At 42.1% G+C, this 19,377-nt stretch overlaps 1 protein-coding gene across 2 annotated transcripts in view; it reads right to left on the bottom strand.

The window, feature by feature from the left end:
* Positions 1-19,377, bottom strand: part of BLVRA (biliverdin reductase A) — a gene marked incomplete at its 5' end in the record, with an annotated part of 57,917 nt that overhangs the window by 16,653 nt on the left and 21,887 nt on the right. For both annotated transcript variants that reach the window (XM_084619087.1, XM_084619088.1), the window contains one exon: positions 245-372. In XM_084619087.1, the coding sequence (XP_084475213.1) occupies positions 245-372 (128 nt within the window). The remainder of the gene's footprint in view (positions 1-244; positions 373-19,377) is intronic.

The raw sequence follows: 19,377 nt of genomic DNA on the forward strand, positions 1-19,377 counted from the left end.
GCTCATTGAGGCGCTTTGCAAAGCTTCCTGCAATCATTAATCAACCTAACCTATGGACACTAAGCGCTGTCACATAAATGGCATTTACTGTGTGCACAGCAGACCTCCTTGAATTATTATATCGGAGAAATGTATCTTCTAAGATGAGCCTGGAAAGTTATACACCCAAAAGGGAGAGAGTACGTGGGGGGCAAAAATAATCTCTACACCATGTTCATTAAAACACACAACTGAAATATCTAACCTGGATACAAAGCCAACCAGCTTCAGATGCTCAGAAGGGCTGGAAGGCATCGGATTCAGCATGTCTCTTAGCCGCACAGATCCAGCAATTCCGATCCCCACCACCACAGTGCCAAACATTTTGTTAGTCTGAAACAAAACAAAAATAGATAAGTCTAGAAAAAAAAAGCATTCTGTTAATATTTTCCCCTTCCCCTGCATTATAAACCCACACTTTAGCATCCAGGCAGCTCACCAAAGACAGCCTGATGTTGCATGAGCTGAGTGCACTCATATCCTATTGAAGTCAATGGGATTTGAGGATTATCAGCACCTCACAGGATTGGGGCCTGAAGACTCTTGTAATTGACAGCCAGTATGTCAGATCCACAGTACAAAGCTGTTCTTTCCCCAAAATGGATAGGCAAATCTTAGAGAGGACAGGGATCATCTCGTTATTTAGTACCTTTTGCCCAGACTGATCCCAAAACATTTTGCAAAGCTAACAACATTTGACACAAATTACATTCAGGGTTCACTCCCTGAGCCTCTGCAATGCAGCTCTCTCTGGACTGAAATGAAGCAACTAAGCGCACAACAATGTTTCACAAAACTTTAGGACAGGAAGTGAAGAATGCCCTTTTCCAGTTGAAACTGCTGGAGAATTTTAGAGATGCAAAAGATAATGACCTAATTTATAATTTGGCTGGAATACTGGGGTGACATCTCTACTCTTCTGAAAAGCACCACAATCTCTTTAATGACAAGTGGTCATGACCTCAGTTTTCCTTCTTACTGAAAAACACAGCACTTTCAATGGCAGTATCCCCTACTATCATAAAGGAGCATGAGCAGGAGACAGTGTGGTCCAGTGGTAGGGTGCTGAACCAGGAGTAGAGAGAGCTCAGTTCTATTCTCTGCTTTGCCTTTGACTCACTGTGATGATTTAGCCTTTGAGTGGCTGAGTATTTCCCCTGGGAATAATAATGCTTATTCACCCCACATTCTGCTTCTTCTATTTCATCGCTCTGTCTTCTCCCCTTCTCCTTGCCTTGGTACAATAAGACCTGTTGATTAGTTCTGCTATAGGATTACTTTCTTTCAAATCTTTCCTAAAACCTCATCTTTTCCTCAGTGACTCTTGTCTGATGGGATCATAACACAGCTGCAGGCTCTCATTGCAATCTGTTTCTGCGACGGCATTTTCTAACTGTACTGAAAATGCTAGAGGTCAACTGCTACCAAGAAATTCTATCAACTGGCACTAAAGACTCTCACGTTGTGTATGTTGCATCTGGGTTTTACGCCTCTATTTATGTATTGCTGTGACTGCCGATGTGGCTCATTTCACGTTTATTATTGTCTGTACTGTATCATCTGGTGAAGTGCTCCGACATACTGTTTTGCTTTAATATAAAGCAAGAAATGATTGATGTTGGAAGAGTCTCCATTAGAATCACAGCAATGTGTAGTTACCAGAGGGTGTCATGTGATGCACTAGCTCGACTCACCAGGAAACAAAGATGCTGTTGAGCTCCAGACTTGATTTTATTTGGCCCATAGAGAGATGAGGTCAGAAAGACCATCACCAGCGTAACCCATTTGAAATAATCGAGATTCCCTCTGAACACATTCTGGGCCTGATTCGCATTTACACTAATGTTCCTATAATGCCATTTTCCACTGCCAGAGCCGTGTACTGTGTGCGTAAATTACACTTACACTTGAAGGGCAGTGTATATGAGACTCAAGTCCTCTGACACAGCAAGTAGGGTATCACTTGGTATAATTTCAGTTGATGGTATATTGCCCAGAAATCCTACAATACATTCTGTGCTAGCAAGCATAGAGGCCACAGAAATGCTCACAACTGGTGAACAGTGGGGAGCTATGCCTTACCGATATGGTACAACAGAATATTTTTTCTATTTGAAAAATCAGCTAAAGAAAAAAATATTTGCAAGTAAAGGCCAAATTTTGTCCTCTGATACACCTAGGAAGCTCCTGTAATGTATCAACGCAGCCACAGAGTACCCCATACATACAGTGCGGACAGCCAGGACTAACCACCCTTGCCTATAGACAGCCCCCCAACCTGAAGCGAATACTCACCAGCAACCACACACCACACAACAGAACCACTAACCCAGGAACCTATCCTTGCAACAAAGCCCGTTGCCAACTGTGCCCACATATCTATTCAGAGGACACCATCACAGGGCCTAATACCATCAGCCACACTATCAAAGGCTCGTTCACCTGCACATCCACCAATGTGATATATGCCATCATGTGCCAGCAATGCCCCTCTGCCATGTACATTGGGCATACTGGACAGTCTCTACGTAAAAGAATAAATGGACACAAATCAGATGTCAAGAATTATAACATTCAAAAACCAGTCGGAGAACACTTCAATCTCTCTGGTCACTCGATTTCTGATCTCAAAGTGACTATCCTTCAACAAAAAAACTTTGAAAACAGACTCCAACGAGAGACTGCTGAATTGGAATTCATTTGCAAATTGGATACAATTAACTTAGGCTTGAATAGAGACTGGGAATGGTTGAGTCATTATAAAAAGTAACCTATTTCTCCTTGTTTATTCCTCCCCCCCCCCCCCGTTCATCAGACGTTCTTGTTAAACCCTGGATTTGTGCTGGAAATGGCCCACCTTGATTATCATACACATTGTAAGGAGAGTGATCACTTTAGATAAGCTATTACCAGCAGGAGAGTAGGGCGGAGGGAGAGAGAAAACCTTTTGTAGTGATAAACACCCATTTTTTCATGGTTTGTGTGTATAAAAACATCTTCTGTATTTTCCACAGTATGCATCCGATGAAGTGAGCTGTAGCTCACGAAAGCTTATGCTCAAATAAATTGGTTAGTCTCTAAGGTGCCACAAGTACTCCTTTTCTTTTCACCCTTGCAATGATGGCAGAATTCTGGTAACAGACCAGCTGGTGAAGAGCACGGATATGATGTGTCCATGTAGTTTTGGGAGCTGTTTTTAAGGCAACTGGTGTTTGAGGCTGCTAATATTTTTTACGGCTTCCAGGTATCTCCTATTTCAGTTCTATCTGCAAGCATGAGTACTGCTCCCATGGTTGCTAAGATCTCCTGAAAGCTCTGTAGGCTTTTAACTCCCAAGCAGTGCCTTTCCCTCACTAGCTGCTGAACTATATTTCAGTCCAGAAGGAGCAGGAAGGAGGGATCTGAGCCTCTACTTCCATTGCCAGAGACAAAATACTATTTTTCAACAGATGCATAGGATATTGCACATGAAACCTATAGCTACCCTTTGAAAATCTTCCCAAATTTTGCCCCATGTAAAATTAATGACCTCCCCAAAGTAGACACATTTGGCACAGGCAAGAAAGAAGCTTCCAACCCTGTAACAAATCCTGTTACTAAGCAACCCGTTGTCATAGCAACTAGCCATTCAGAGCAGGTTCCTGGCTCTTTAGGGCTTTAGAGATTAAAAAGAACACCTCAGTCTTCACCCAGAAACTAACAGGCAGCCAATGTAGCCTACAGAGGCTTCACTTCTATGTAGATAACGGGAATCAATATGCCAGCATTACTACTGCTTGTATTTTATTCCTCTCAGACCATTCACACACCAGATCCTGAAACTGTTCAACAACAAAGAAAGATAACATGATTGGGGCTGCCATCCATCTCGGAAAGCAGAAATGTCCAAAGCCCCCTCCTGCAGCCTGCATCCTATACCCCCTCCTGCAGCTCAACCCCCTGCCCCAGCCCGGTGAAAGTGAATGAAGGTGGGGGAGAGTGAGCGATGGAGGGAGGGGGTTGGAGTGAGCAGGGGGCGGGGCGAGGGTGTTTGGGTTTGTGCAATTAGAAAGTTGGCAACCCTACTCAAGAACCAAAGACATTGTGCCAGAGTTAAACCCAGTTTAGCAGGTAAATAACTTAGGATATAATTCTCAGCTGCAGTTTGGCTGCTAAAGCTGAGCAGTTTTCACTCGTGTCCACCTCTGTTCACAGGTGCCTGACTGTCCCATAGCATATACTTCAGGGTTTCTTCTTGTTTGTTACAGCTCCAACACCAGAGGATAAGGCCTGTATCTTGTGCAAAACTCTGTGGCGTCCAGTACATTTTGAATAAAATCTTTTGTTGCCTCAAGCACAGCCTGAGATCCACAGAGGCATTTTTAACATTATGTACTATGCTCTGTCACTGGAATTCTTTTAAGGGCTGTGATGAAATCCCTTTCACAAAGAACTCCAGACTAATGGAATTCCTCTTCCTTAACAAAATATACATAGTGGACATGGGCTTGGGGAGTTTATGAAGCATTTCTAATGTTCCCAGTATACGGGTATCTGGACCAAATTGATATGCTGAAGTGTTGTATATACTGCCACTCCACTAAGGGTGGCAAGTCATCACGCTGCTTTAGCATTAGAAAAGGGGAACACCCTCATGACTGATTAATTGGGAAATCCACGTGATGCCTCTGCTCAGCCAGTTCTTCCCGATTACAGGTTTGTTCCCGATTTGCAAGTTTGACTTGCCTCAGATAGGTGCTTTTGCATGGCAAGCAAGGATGAAAAGGTTACCTCTTAGCCAGAATAGCCCAGATCCCTTAGCACAGCCACCATGGTAGGCATCTGTCATAAATATAAAGGGAAGGGTAAGCACCTTTAAATCCCTCCTGGCCAGAGGAAAAACCCTTGCACCTGTAAAGGGTTAAGAAGCTAAGATAACCTCACTGGCACCTGACCAGAATGACCAATGAGGAGACAAGATACTTTCAAAGCTGGAGGGATGAAAAAACAAAGGGTCTTCTTTGTCTGTGTGATGCTTTTGCCGGGACCAGAGCAGGAATGCAAGTCAGAACTCCTGTAAAGAGTCAGTAAGCAATCTGGTTAGATATGTGTTCGATTCTGTTTTGTTTAAATGGCTGATAAAATAAGTTGTGCTGAATGGAATGTATATTCCTGTTTTTGTATCTTTTTGTAACTTAAGGTTTTGCCGAGAGGGATTCTCTATGTTTTAAATCTGATTACCCTGTAAGGTATTTACCATCCTGATTTTACAGAGATTATTCTTTTACGTTTTCTTTAATTAAAATTCTTCTTTTAAGAACCTGATTGCTTTTTCATTGTTCTTAAGATCCAAGGGTTTGGGTCTATGTTCACCTATGCAAATTGGTGAGGATTTTTATCAAGCCTTCCCTAGGAAAGGGGGTGTAGTGCTTGGGGGGATATTTTTGGGGGGGGAGGGGGAGATGTTTCCAAATGGGCACTTCCCCTGTTCTTTGTGTAACACTTTGGTGGTGGCAGCTTTTAACCTAAGCTGGTAAGAATAAACTTATGGGGTCTTTCATGCAGCTCCCCACATCTGTACCCTAGAGTTAAGAGTGGGGAAGGAACCTTGACAGCACAGCCACCATGGTAGGCACCTTGTTTTTCTCCATCAGACAAAAAGAAGAACGGAGGGCACCCCCAGGGGGAACTGGATGCATGAACATATGTTCATTTTCCACCAACGTGAGTATAAGGGTGTTAGACATCTGTGACATGATAAAAGCCAAACAGTAGTTTTCGTCTGGGAGCCCAAACCTTCTATAGGTAGTTGGATTTTTTTAAAATTACAGTTGTGGTCATTGAGCAAGGCCCTGCAGGAAGCCTCTAATAATGCTATTAAATTCTTTAAATAAGACAGAGGGATATACACACACACACACGTGGCCCACTTAGAATAGAGGACCTGAGGCAGAATATTGATTCCTATTGTGTTAACTCTTCCCCACAAACTCCGGGAGAGAGGATGTCCCCTAGCTATATAATTAGCTATTTGAGAAAGTACACGATCCACATTTATCTTCACTAATTTGTTAATATTTCTTAATACTTTTATACCTAGGTACGTACTTGCATCAGTTTATTTGTAGAAATTCCTCTGAGAGAAAGCCTCACTACACGACAACCAGGAAATTGCCCAATAGTTCTAATTTCCCCCCAATGTATTTTGTAACCAGATATTAATCCAAATTTTTGAATTAGTAACAAAGGGGCTGGAATTGGAGTTTTTGGCTTGAATCTACAAAAGGGCATCATTCACATATAACATCAATTTATACTCCATGGAACAGAGCTGTATGCCTTGTCTATCTGGATAAGTTACTGTTAGGGGAAAACCTTTATTTAAATACGAGATACTGGTTCTCTCTTATTATTTCAAACCTTCATTCTGGGCCAATGGGTATAGTTTTCCTTTAAATGCTGAAGTGACAAAAGAGAAAGTTCCTGCCATACCGGCTGCACTCTGTACCTAGCTGGGTGCATAAAAATCAGTGATGAAAATTAAAAAAAAATAAATTTAAATTTAACTCCGTTTTTTTATTTAAATTAAATACAGTTTTTTTAAAAAAAAACTATTTAAAAGCAAATTTGAAATTGACAGCTTATGTTAAAAATCTATTAAATTGTTTAAATTAAATACAAAAAATAATATTAAGCATTACACAATTGCCTCCAAGTTTTTAAGAGGAGTCAAAGGCTAAGCATCTGGATCCATAATTTGTTCAAGTGCTAAACCAATTTTTGATAGCAGTAGCCTCTTCTGTAGGTGCAAAGAGAATATATTCTCAAGTTCAGTTTATTTGGCTGGTCTATACTACAGTACCTCCTCACTTAATGTTGTAGTTATGTTCCTGAAAAATGCAACTTTAATTGAAACGATGTTAAACAAATCCAAATTTTCCCATAAGATTTAATGTAAACGCAGGGGGTTAGGTTCCAAGGAAATTTTTTTGGGGCAGACAAAAGGCATTATATGCTGTATAGTACTGTACTGTGGTTGGGAAGTGCCCCTGGCTTACCCCACACAGGCACAGCCTGCTGCAGGCAAGGACATTAGGAAACACCTTCGCAGCAGCAGTGGCAGCTTACCCAGAGAAAAACAGGCACCGACTTTGCTGGGGGATGCTCCAGGCCCACCTCTTCCCACCCCCACTCCACCTCCTCTCCGGAGCACGCAACATCCCCGCTGCTTCCCCGGCCCCAGAAAGTCCTAAGCGTCGCCAAACAGCTGTTTGGCGGGCTTAGGACTTTCTGGGAGGGAGGGGGAGGAGCAGAGACGCAGAGCTTCCCCGCTCCTCCCCCTCCCTCTCAGAATGTCCTAAGTGCCTCCAAACAGCTGTTTGGCGGTGGGGGAAGCGCTGGGAGGGAGGGAGAGGAGGCGGAGAAGAGGAACTTGTGCAGTGCTCCCTTGCAAAGTCGCTGCTCTTCCACAAAATCTTACATGCAGCGTACAGAGCAGGCAGCCAAATGACATTATAAGGGAGCATTGCACAACTTTAAACGAGCCTGTTCCCTAATTGAGCAGCGACGCAACTTTGAAACAATGTTAAGTGGGAGGACGTTAAGTGTGGAGTTACTGTGCAAAGTTAGCTTGACATAAGTCACCTTGAGGCAACCTAGTGGTGCATGTGTCTACACTCAAATATATCTCCTGACACTGTAAGCACCATGTTATGGCAATACAGGAATATCTTTTCCTGATTGCCCAGCTTGGAGAAGGGGTACAACAGGGACCTGCAGCAGTACTGCATAAAAGTGAAGGAACTGCAGCAGGCATATCAGACCCGGAGGCCAACTGTCATGCCACTGCTGAGGCACAGGCCTGCTGCTTTTACAACAAGTTGCATGCCATATTTGGCAGAAACTCCACCAGCACTCTGAGAGCACCATGGATACCTTCAAGGAGCTCAAGACACAGATATTCACCTTGAACAGTGAGGAGGATGGAGGGCATGCGATCGGGGGCAGGGGTGTCCAGCTATGCTATGAACCCGGATCCGATAGAGACTCCACTACAGTCTAGTCAAGCACTGTGAGCCTGATACAGGGGAAGGGAACTGTGAATGCATTTCCCATCACAATGTTTAAATGGAGTGCCCAATGCCAACATAGCAGGACATGAGTATCAACTTTTTATGAATTCCCCCATACTAAAAGAGGTACAAACAAACAAACAGAGGCAGACCTGTTATCTGTTTTTCATTCTCCTGTATAGTTAGCCCCACACCCCCAACATTTTACATGGCATCAGGGGAGGCACTCCTACCCCTATCGCTCCACCGCGGGGGACAGTAAGAAAACCACAGCTTCACACATGCTGACTTTTGACAGCCACGGCTGATGTATGTGTAGCCGTAATGAACTGAAATGGACATGAATGCTCTTTCCCCTTGTTAAGTTCTGTACCATTAATTTCAGATTTTTTAAAATTATATTTGTTTTTTAATTGCAATTTGTTTGCACTGGTTTTGGTACCTAATAAAAATCTGTTTCTGGTAAATAATTCATCTTTATTACTTCACAACAAATGCTGCAGAATGCCTAGCGGTACTGTAAGCACTCACTACTTGTTATTGTACAGGGCGACAGAACTCAGAAGATCAGTGACAAAGAGCGTAATAATTGTGAATGAACAGCAAGCACTGCAAAATGAATAGGTGCATTAACCGACTGTTATATTCATAGATGTGCACCAAGCACCACACAATACTTAACAGCCCCCAAAACCGCAGGGCCAGGTAGAGCACAGTCCACCACATTACTGTGGCTCACTGTTGAAGTGCTTTTTCAAGGCCTCCCTCAGCCGCATAGCTTCACTCTTGAACTCTTTTAATAGCCCTTGTGGCTGGGCCATTCCAAATCAGTAGACAGCCGCTCCACCTCCACCCTCCATCGCATCAGCAACTTCTCCTGCTTTGCCTCACAGATATTATGCAGGACACAGACAGATATTGCCATGAGGATATTTTTTTCACTGAGCTCTAATCTTGTGAGTAAAGAATGCCAGCATCCCTTCAATCTACTTAAAAGCACATTCAATTGTCATTCTGCACCTGCTGTGCTGGTGGTTGACCCTTTTCTTGGTGCTATCAAAGGGGGTCAGTGTATGCCTACATGAGCCAGGGGAACAAGGGATAGGCTGGGTCCTCAAAGATAACTATTAGCATTTCAACATCACCAATGGTAAACCACTGGTAGGGAAAGGAAGTCCCAGCTTGCAGCTTTCTAAGCACTTCTGTGTTCTTAAAGACATAAGTGTCATGCACCTTCTCTGACCAGCTAACATTAATGTCGGTGATGCATCCTCCAGTGATCCACCAGCACTTGTATAACCATAGAATAGTAGGCCTTTTTGTTGATGTACTCTGTGTCAAGATGGGCTGGTGCCAAAATAGGGACACGTGCGTCATCTATCACCCCACCGCAATTCAGAAAACCCATTGCTGCAAATCCAGCCACTATGTCCTGCACATTACCAAGAGTCACAGTCCTGTGTAACAGGAGACAATTAATGTCCCTAAACATTTGCATGACAACAGCCCTCACTATGGATTTTCCAACTCCAGAATGATTTCCCACTGACTGGTAGCAAGCTGGTGTTGCACACTTCCACAGTGTGATTGCCACTCACTTCTCAATTGTCCGTGCAGCTCTGATTCTGGTGTTCCTGTGCTGGAGGGCTGGGGTGAGCTTGGCACACAAATCAAGGAATGTGGCCTTATATATTTTAAGTTCTGAAGCTACTTTGCATTGCAATGTGATCCCACCAGCCAGTGCTTGTTTCTCGGGCCCAGAAGCAGTGCTCCATCATATGCAGCTGCTCCATGAATGCCATCAAAACCTTGAACTGGCTCTCACTATGTCTCACAGCAATCTGTCTTCCATGAAACTGAAATGTCCCCCACTGCTGCAGTTCTTCCTGCAGATCTGCAAATACTGGAGGATATGTTGTCCTGTGTTTGCATCGCTCGTGATACTAGTGCAGAGCTGTGTGGGCTCCATGCTTCTGCCAGAGATGGCAGACAGCGAGAAGTGCTGCACAGTTTTGTGGGCTTTTTAAGAAAGGCATGAAAATTATGGGATATGGATGGCATTATGGGATGGAGAAAGAAGTCATCCCTGCATGATTTGTTTTTGCCCCACTATGCACTGCCATAATTTTCTAAAGAGAGTGCACCAGACAATGGCGAGCTGAATATTGGGATACCTACTCATGGTGCACCACACCATGCATTCACACAGGCACTGTTGGTGAGTATGCACAGCGCCAATGCAAGAAGCCAAGTATACATACGCATGAGTGATATACTAATCACGGTGGTTTTATGCCAATGTAACGTGCATTGACAAAGTTTGTAGCATAGATAAGGCCTTCAACAAGTTCAGTTTACAGTCTAGTTCCTTCACAGCTAAGACACTGATTGGGAATTTAAAAAAAAGCTAGATATCTTGTTTGCCTCTTCCAATGAATAAAAACTAGGTGAAAGGGCAAGATCTACTAGTTCTAAAATCTTGAAAGACATGGTGACCAAAACACAAATCAATTCAATTCATTAACTACATTTAACATTGCCTTTGTTTAATAAATCATTTCATTTTAAGTAAATAACATGTTTTGATAAACTTTTTTCTTAGGTATCCAGCACTTTTAAGGTAGTTTTATTTAACAAAAAAAACCTAAAAACCCCTTAACATTATTTTTTTGGGTATATTTTTTAATGGAATTTGAATTTCTATACAAATAGAGCTTGATGCAAATCACAAATAAAAAATGCATCATTCACCATTTTCTAACATGAGAAACATTAAGAATCTGAATAAATATAAGTTAAGCTATCTTAAGTAAGTTTTAAACGAATGTGTATAAATATAATGTGTCCTCCTGGTTGGCAAAAAGAAGCACCAAATTCAGTGTAAAGGCTATATTTAGTTACAAATCAACATGTTTTAATGGATACCAGTCAATCAATGAGAATCAGCCTCTCTTTATGAAAATAATTTTGAAAGTTCAGATGCAAAACACTATTAAAATTGATAATTTAAATGGAAGTTTCCTGCCTCCTGGGTTAAATCATGATTGACAGTGATTTAAATTAATCCAGTCTGCTCAGTCCACTGTATTCATCAAGCAGTAAAGAAGCAAATAGTCTGATCTGATGTGAGTTGTATTTGGTTAACTGCAAATTCTCATATGAAATTACCTATTAATAAATCTCATGATATTTGGGCATTTACCTGCCATGGGACCAGGTGTATCCAACATAGGGTTGAACACAAATATCAGTGCTCTGAGCTATTTGTTTAAACTGAGAACCTGAATCTACCCATGTGTGGATAGTCATTACTAGCACCATAGCAAAAATAGTGGAAACATGACCTGAATGCCCTTTCTCAGGGTGAGTATTCCTCCCTCAGTGGGAAGAAATCATAAATAGTTATTCTTGGGATATTTCCAATGCAATGAATAGAGGAAATTCTATAGACCAAAAAAAAAAAAAAATCAGTTCTAGCAGGTAGTAATGCCTCGAAATGGTGAGACATTTTTCACAGCTCAAAAGTAGGCTACTACGTAAGATCATAACTTTACTTGCCCTTCTTTCTACAGTTTGAATGCAGGAATACAACGCCCCAAGTATCTGGTGATGTAAACACCAATTGCAATGTAATCCATAAATATAAGTGCCTACTAACCAATGTTGCCAACTCCCACCATTTTATCTCAAGTCTAGCAATATTTAGCACCTAGACCCAAATTGATTACACAAGAATCTTAGCATTCCTTTTTGCAGGTTAACACCACTTTTGGAAATCATCTTATCACATAATCTGAAGAGTAAACATCTACCGCAGGTTCCAAAAACCAATAGAGAGATGCTGGAGTCATAGCCACTGAAGAGAGACTCAGCTGATTTAAAGTACAAGTCAAGGTAGGGCAGTCATGCCTTTGGTCTCCTACTTGCGGATTTAAAGTGTGATTAAAATCAGTGATTTAAATCGCTTTGATTAAATCAACCCATCTTGGTACCTACTCTAGTGTTTTTGTTTTTATTATAACAAGAGCTTTTTCTGATGTTAAAGGATTACTGTGATATTGTTGCTTCTACCATACTGGAAAAAATAGAATAAATCACACGGCGATACTTCTAACAGCATCAAAAATTTATTTCCCCATCCTTCTCTTCTAAGTGACCTGGTGAAAGACAAAGGCTATTAAGAAGGTTATAACCAGACTAAAGAACAACAGAACCTGTGAGGAAGGAGCACTTTCCATTGCTCAGCAGTAACCTCTTTAGCCTATTAACAGTCACCGCTGATAGGGTTTCTTTTGTAGGCTGTTGTGAGCTGGAAGAATGGTGGCTACAAATTGGACTGTGAAGTCTTGCAGGATTACAGCGAGTTAAAAATGACTCCCGTAATTGGGAGAAGGAACCACATGGGATGGTGGGAAGTGAAAGAAGGAAAACAAATCTTTTTATTCACTGGTAGCAGTATCTTCAGTTAGTTCTTCATCGACAACAATCCAATTCTCTAATTGAGATAAATTGCTGGGGACTGTATTATTCCATGCAGAGCTACTGTTATCCATCAATTCTTCTGCTGCTCTTTCTAGGCACTTCCAGTGCTCATGATGTCCACTGACATTCCCACTGGGAAATGCTTGGCTTGTTCAGCAGCAAATAGGTACGTAGTACTGGAATATACATGGAAAATTCAGTAGTATAATAGGCATATTCTAGCTCAGTGGTTCTCAACCAGTAGCGTGTGTACCCCTGGGGGACACAGAAGTCTTCCGGGGGTACATCAACTCATCTAGATATTTACCTAGTTTTACAACAGGCTATGTAAAAAGCACTAGTGAAGCCAGTACCAACTACAATTTCATACAGACAATGACTTGTTTATACTGCTATAGATACTATACACTGAAATGTAAGTATAATATTTATATTCCAATTGATTCATTTTATAATTATCTGGTAAAAATGAGAACGGAAGCAATTTTTCAGTAACAGTATGCTATGACACTTTTGTATTTTGTCTGATTTTGTAGGCAAGTAGTTTTTAAGTGAGGTGAAAATTGGGGGTACACAAGACAAATTCGCCTCCTGAAAGAGGAATAGTACTTTGGAAAGGTTGAGAGCCACTGTTCTAGCTGGAGCTACAAGGAATATTCAGTAGCAGAATTTAGTAAGAATTTAGTAGCACAACATATGCATTCTACATGGATGTAATAGTAATGCTAAGCAGTCTTGTTGCATTTTACACATTTAAAGTGCTGTGCAAATACTAATTCTTACAAAACACCTTAAAAGTGAGTGAATTTTCTTCTCCATTTTAAGTGACTTCCCCAAGATCACAGATAAAGCCATTGCAAAGATAGGATTAAAATGCAGATGTTCTTAATTCTTTGCCCCAAATTCATTTCTCCAGCCATAAAGCCTCCTGACTGAATCATTAGAAAGTTCAGGAGTGCAGCAAGCACATTTTGCCTGGACATACTTAGAACCTTCAGCAACAGTCTGGCATTTAAATAAATGTCTTACACTTCCTTCCTGCAGGTTTCAAATGTTGCTTTTAGTTACTTGTCCCTAATGTGTAGGAATAAGTAATTCAGCACCATAAATCAAGATTTTGCAATTAATGTAAACTGGATCAATGTAACATGGATATGAGCCCCTCCCCCCCAGGTTCTTCCAGCCTCATCTTACTTAATGTGCTATTTTCAATGATTACATCACTTTCACACTTCTTCAGCATCACAGATTAGCATACCTCCCACATAAGGTTACCTATCACGTGATCATTTAGCTTAAAAATCTGACTAGTGATGCTCGCTAGCTTTTTGCGCACTTGACAGTAGGTCTCTCAGATTCCCAGATATTTCCCACAAAATACTCACTGTTTTTCCACTCTGTCCCAAATTTCCCTTTGCATGGCTTTCATATGTGGGCTTGCCTGATATTAAATCCGTAACCCTCTCAAGCTTCACTGCTGATGTACATATTTTTGTTTCCATTTTACCGTTTAAAGACAGATGATCTGATTCTCATTCACATTATGGCCATCTTACATTGCTCTGGCAGCATAAAGAGGCCTTAAACTGAGTTTGAAGGTCATTTACACCTATCTTAAGGCACATTTACTAAGTGGACTTTGTGCCACTGAGAATCAGGCCCAGAACTTTTGAGTGTCAGAATTTATCCTTTTCCAGCTGGTGCCTGTAAGAGAATGACTGACTTCAATTTATTCCTGAATCCTCCATTTTTCTTAGGAACTTGGCAGTCAGACTGCTCTCATTTGGCAAAGTTTCCAATACATTATTTACAGTTTCCCCTTAGAGAGGGATCAAATGCAGTTCTCTCTGTAGGAAATCATAGGAATCCAGTGAAACAGTGGAATATTATGCAATAGTTATAGTAAAAATGCTGCTTTTTAATCTAATTGGAGCAGATAAAGCAGAAGCAGAACTGATGAGTAGTCATTTTTTATTACTACCTAGGACTGTCACAGCATTTTGTAGTTTTTTGTTAGTTTTTAAAAAAGAGCAGACATGCTTACTGGCCTCAATTCAGCAAGGTATTTAAGCATGAATATCCCAATGAAGTCAACTGAGTAGCCCCATAGGGAACTATTCACCTGCTTAAAGTTAGGCATGTGCTCAATACTTTGTTAAATAAGAGGTATAGAGCTCACAGCAATCTTAACTAAACCAAAGATTAAACTTATATAAAAAGCAGACGCAAAAATGAAAGACAACGCAAAAAAAATTGTTTGAACAGTAATATGCAATGTAAATAATCCGTTTCTTGATCCACCTTTGCTGTGCCCTAGCGATATGGCTAAAGCACTTCTGGAAGCAAGAGATAATCAGGAAATTCATTTACACCTGCCCCACCCCCACAACATACATTTAAAATGTTAACTGAACACAAAATAAAAGTCATGCAGAACTTCTCTCCAGACCATGGAAAGGATTTTCAGCTTTCATTTGTTTAAATACCCTTGTATGTTTTCCCTAAGGGGGTTTGTGTGTGTGTGCACACGCGTGTGCGGGCACACGCGTGTGCGGCTGTTTCTTATTTTTTGTTTTGTGGTCCTTGCGTGTTATCATTCTGAATTCTCAGAAATAAAGGAGTATTACATTAAAACCTTCCAGCAAGAGTATTTATGCTTTTATCTGCTCTGTTCATAGGCCATGAAACTTCAATTCTATGACAGCTTAATGGAAGGCACACGGGTTATGGTAGGAGTGCTTTGACACTTAGGAGCCCACACTACTGCTCTTGCATGGGTTTGTCAGCAGACAGTAAGTAATCTGTAACAGTGGCCTTTGAAACCGAGCAAATTATTCCTTCCTGGCTATTAATGACCATTTACACAACATGCATGTGACTAGTTTAAAGTTTATAGATACACCTCTTTGCCCAAGCCTTCCAAATGGATTAAACCGTAGGCTTCTGACTGACTGGCAAACCTGTAGGCAGCAGAGTCTGTATTATTAAAATTTTGAGTGTCTCATCTTTAGCTGTGTAATACCATGGTAATAGGTGCCAAATAAATGCTTGTAATAATAAGTATGACTAATTAGAAACATCAGCTGTCTCCAATATTTATATTTGAGGCAGATCATAAGGGTGGAAAACAATCTTAAAAACACATATCTCCGGAACCCCACTTTCCTCACCACCATTTATACCCTCAATTCTCTACTGAGGCAGTCTAGACTGTCAATACAGACTGAGGTCCATTCCACCATCATTGTGACATATGGGGAAAGTGTTCAAAAACTAATATGAAGCAATGAGAGATGCTGCCCTAATCTGAGAAGCTGACTAAATGACTGTTCCACCCTTTATAAGAATGTGTAGCAGAAGCCTTGCACTAGATGGCTGGATTCTAAAGTTTATAGCCAAATTCTGCTCTTGGATATATGTCCACTTCTTATATGGAAGTTAATCAGGGCCCGTACAGCCATCTCAGGGAAGAACTAGGCCTTGACTAGGCTGAAAGGACGAGAAGGAGATTAACAAATAGATCTATTTGTATAGTAATAAAAAAAACCTCTCTTTTTAACTAGTTTTATAATGTAATTTTAAGCTTCCACGAAGTACTCTGCATTATAAAATGGCTTATATAAATTCTGTCTGGAAGACAAACAATCCTGCTTACAACAGCTTCACATCAGCATCCTTTAACTAAGAGGCTGCTTATAATTGATTTATATACACTGCTTGCATTCACGTAACATGGAAGCTGAGCCAGTTTGGGTCAACAACAACAAACATATATGAGACATTTCTCCTAAATCTGCAAGACGTATATCCATTTTTGCAAACACATTTTGGATTTTTGTGTGGGGAGATGTGTTTGAAGTTGATCCACCACTTTCTAGTTGGGTTCAACATAGATAAGCACTCCAAGCATTGGAGAGATGGCAAGACATCACCAGCTATGGTGCCAGCAATACACCAATTGCATCTCTCTTCAGAATCAACCAATGCTATCGCAAAGAGACCAGTACCTGCCTGAAGACCAGAATGATCAAACTAAACCCAAGCTGGACTAAAGCAACGCCAGTCCAAAGGAGAAATGCTTTGAAGAATTAGCTGAGATGCTAATTTCACAAAGACATGCTCCACCATTTGTCAAAGTGGTGTGAGGTCTTTGGGTGCGGCTGGACCAAGGAGTAACAGGCAGGTAGAGACAGTGACAAGAAATGCTATCTTTCACCTCTCAAAAAAAAAAAAGTTTCATGCATTTGTCACTTCTAGTGTATTCAGATGAAATTTATTTTCTAGCACTGAAGATGGTAGCAATGGAGATCCTCCAGATCCTACAGAATGCAATAGCCCACCTCTCTAATAGGACTGGCCACTGTGGTCACATTACACTTGTGTTTGGATTCCTCCACAGGCTCTCTGTTCACATCCTGATTTTCACAGCTAAATAACAGGACAGGATCTGGCTACATCAATGACCGCATCTTCATCCATGACACACTGAGACAGCTGAGTTCTTCTGGGACAACTCAGATAACAAACAAGAGAACAAGGTGTGTGAGATCCAGAAATAAGACACTCTTCCTTGAGGGGGCTCAGCAGTGGAATAAGCTACCAGAAACCATTAGTTCCCAAACAGGTGCCCACAGAGTGCTGGCAGGTTACATGGAGCAGGCTCCTCCACTGAATCCAGTGGCTCTAACACCCTTGCAAGTACCACAAGGGGTTCCAGCTGCTATTCCAGCCCATATGCTGAAACAGCAGACACAGAGGGGTTGTGCTGAAGCTCCGCAGCCTTCTCATGGGTTGTCAGAGGACAAGTCCACCCCACATATTGCCCAACACAAAATGTGTGTGGGGGGAGGGCACGTTTGCATAAATTTCACCCATACATGTCAGTGTTCCTTCAATATACACACAGGACTCCTATTAACATTGTGGCAGAAACAGACATGAACTGGAGGCTGAAGGAATGGAAAAGGAGACTCACGAGAGGGTCTACTTGTAGAATCTCTTTCTCCTGGCCAAACTCACAGGTACCATGGGGAGTCTGATGTCATGGGCATTACAGGAACAATTCAGAAAGTTTCAGAGGCTCCAACCATTCCTGTGACTATAAGGAAACTGCTAAGTTTGTACAACTCGTGCCTGAACCACAAAACTCAAGAAGCATAAATTCTAAATATGTTACTGTAAAATCCAGCTTGGATTGATACCCTCTGCTAGATCCATACTGGGCACACGTCTCCTCTCTTCTCTACTGAGCAATAAGGCTACTGGAGTTTAAGTTTCTGTGATCTACATGTATAAGACATCCATGTTCATGTAACTGACCATGTAATAATTTAGACTCCAATTAAGTACCTCCTGTTTCCCACTTGTTGCTGATTTATTGTTAATGCAACTTTCAAACAAATAGCCTTCCTACTATCCTCAAGAAAGTGAAGCACTGATACATCTGCACACATGTTTTTTGGACAATGTTATACAAAGGAAAACTGTCACCGTAGCATCTAGTCAAAATCATGAGAGGAGTAGTGGATAGGACAGAACAAACGGTGGGTCCCATTCCACCAGTGGGTGGCAGGAAAGTTCTAGCTAGGTTACAGGCCCAGTGTGGAGAGGAGGCCCCAGCAGGGGGTGGGGGCAGGATTAAAGAGCAAGCCCACCCTGCACTCACCTCACAGTGGCAGCTCCTATCCTGTGGGGCTGGGCCCAACTATCTGCTCTGGACGCCATGCGCCAAGTCACAATGCCACTCACTCAGACTTGGCCCGGCCACCCTGCTGTCATGGAGGGGTGGCCAGGCCAAACCTGAGTGAGTAGCATTGTGACCCCATTCGCCAAGCCATAATGCCCAGAACGGGGGGCCAGGCCAACGCCAACCAACAGGAGCTGCCATTATGGGTTGAATGTGGGACAGGCTTCCTCTCTCACCCCCTGCCCCCAGCCTTCCTTCGGCACTGGACTAGGATTAGGGGGGTAGTGCCGAGTCAGAGGGTACTACTGCAGGTTGTCAATGCACCCCTGGCAGGGCAAAGAGGCGGTGGCAGCGGCAAACGACACTGGCCTATGAACACGTCCCCCCACCCAGTTTGGACCTTGGGTGGGCCACGCACAAAAAGAAAAGAAAATGCAGTTGGTGGGTCACCTTAGGAAAAGGTTTGGGAACCAACGAGATAGGTAGAGCCCTGCAAGTCTGCAGATATCTGCTGACCACGTTTGCGGATCAGATGCAGATACACATTTTGTATCCACGCAGGGCTCCAGCGATAGGACACTGGCCTGGGAGCTGTCCAGAGTTCTGCAACTGACCTGCTGAAAAATGGAAGGCAAGCCCTTTCCACCCCCATGTGTGTCTGTTTCCCCTCCCATCTCTCATCTGTGTTGCCTATTTAGATTACGAGCTCCTCGAGGCAGGGACTCTCCCTTCTCTATTTTGCCTAATACAGGGGGGCCAGGCCTCAAGCTCAGTTGGGCTCACCGGCCACAACCGTAATACAAATAAAAATAATAATGGTCATTTAAAAATATTATGTGTTAAAAACAGGTTCAAATAGTACAGCTGCACCTGAGTGCCTCTGCCAATTTTGGGAGTTTTACCCCAGATTTCCCTTTGAGGGAGGTAGTGTGGCCTACAGGATAGATCACCGGACTGGGATTCCAGACACCAGGGTTCTATTCCTGGCTCTGCCACTGGTGTTGGGTGACTTTCGACAAGTTACTTTGCCTCTCTGTGCCTCAGTTTCCCCAACTTATATGGAGCTTCTTTGTATAGCACTGTGAAATTTACTGAAAAGCCCTATACAAGAGCCAGATA

The sequence above is a fragment of the Lepidochelys olivacea genome (assembly GCF_965140295.1).
Source record: "Lepidochelys olivacea isolate rLepOli2 genome assembly, chromosome: 2".
Lineage (NCBI taxonomy): Eukaryota > Metazoa > Chordata > Testudines > Cheloniidae > Lepidochelys > Lepidochelys olivacea.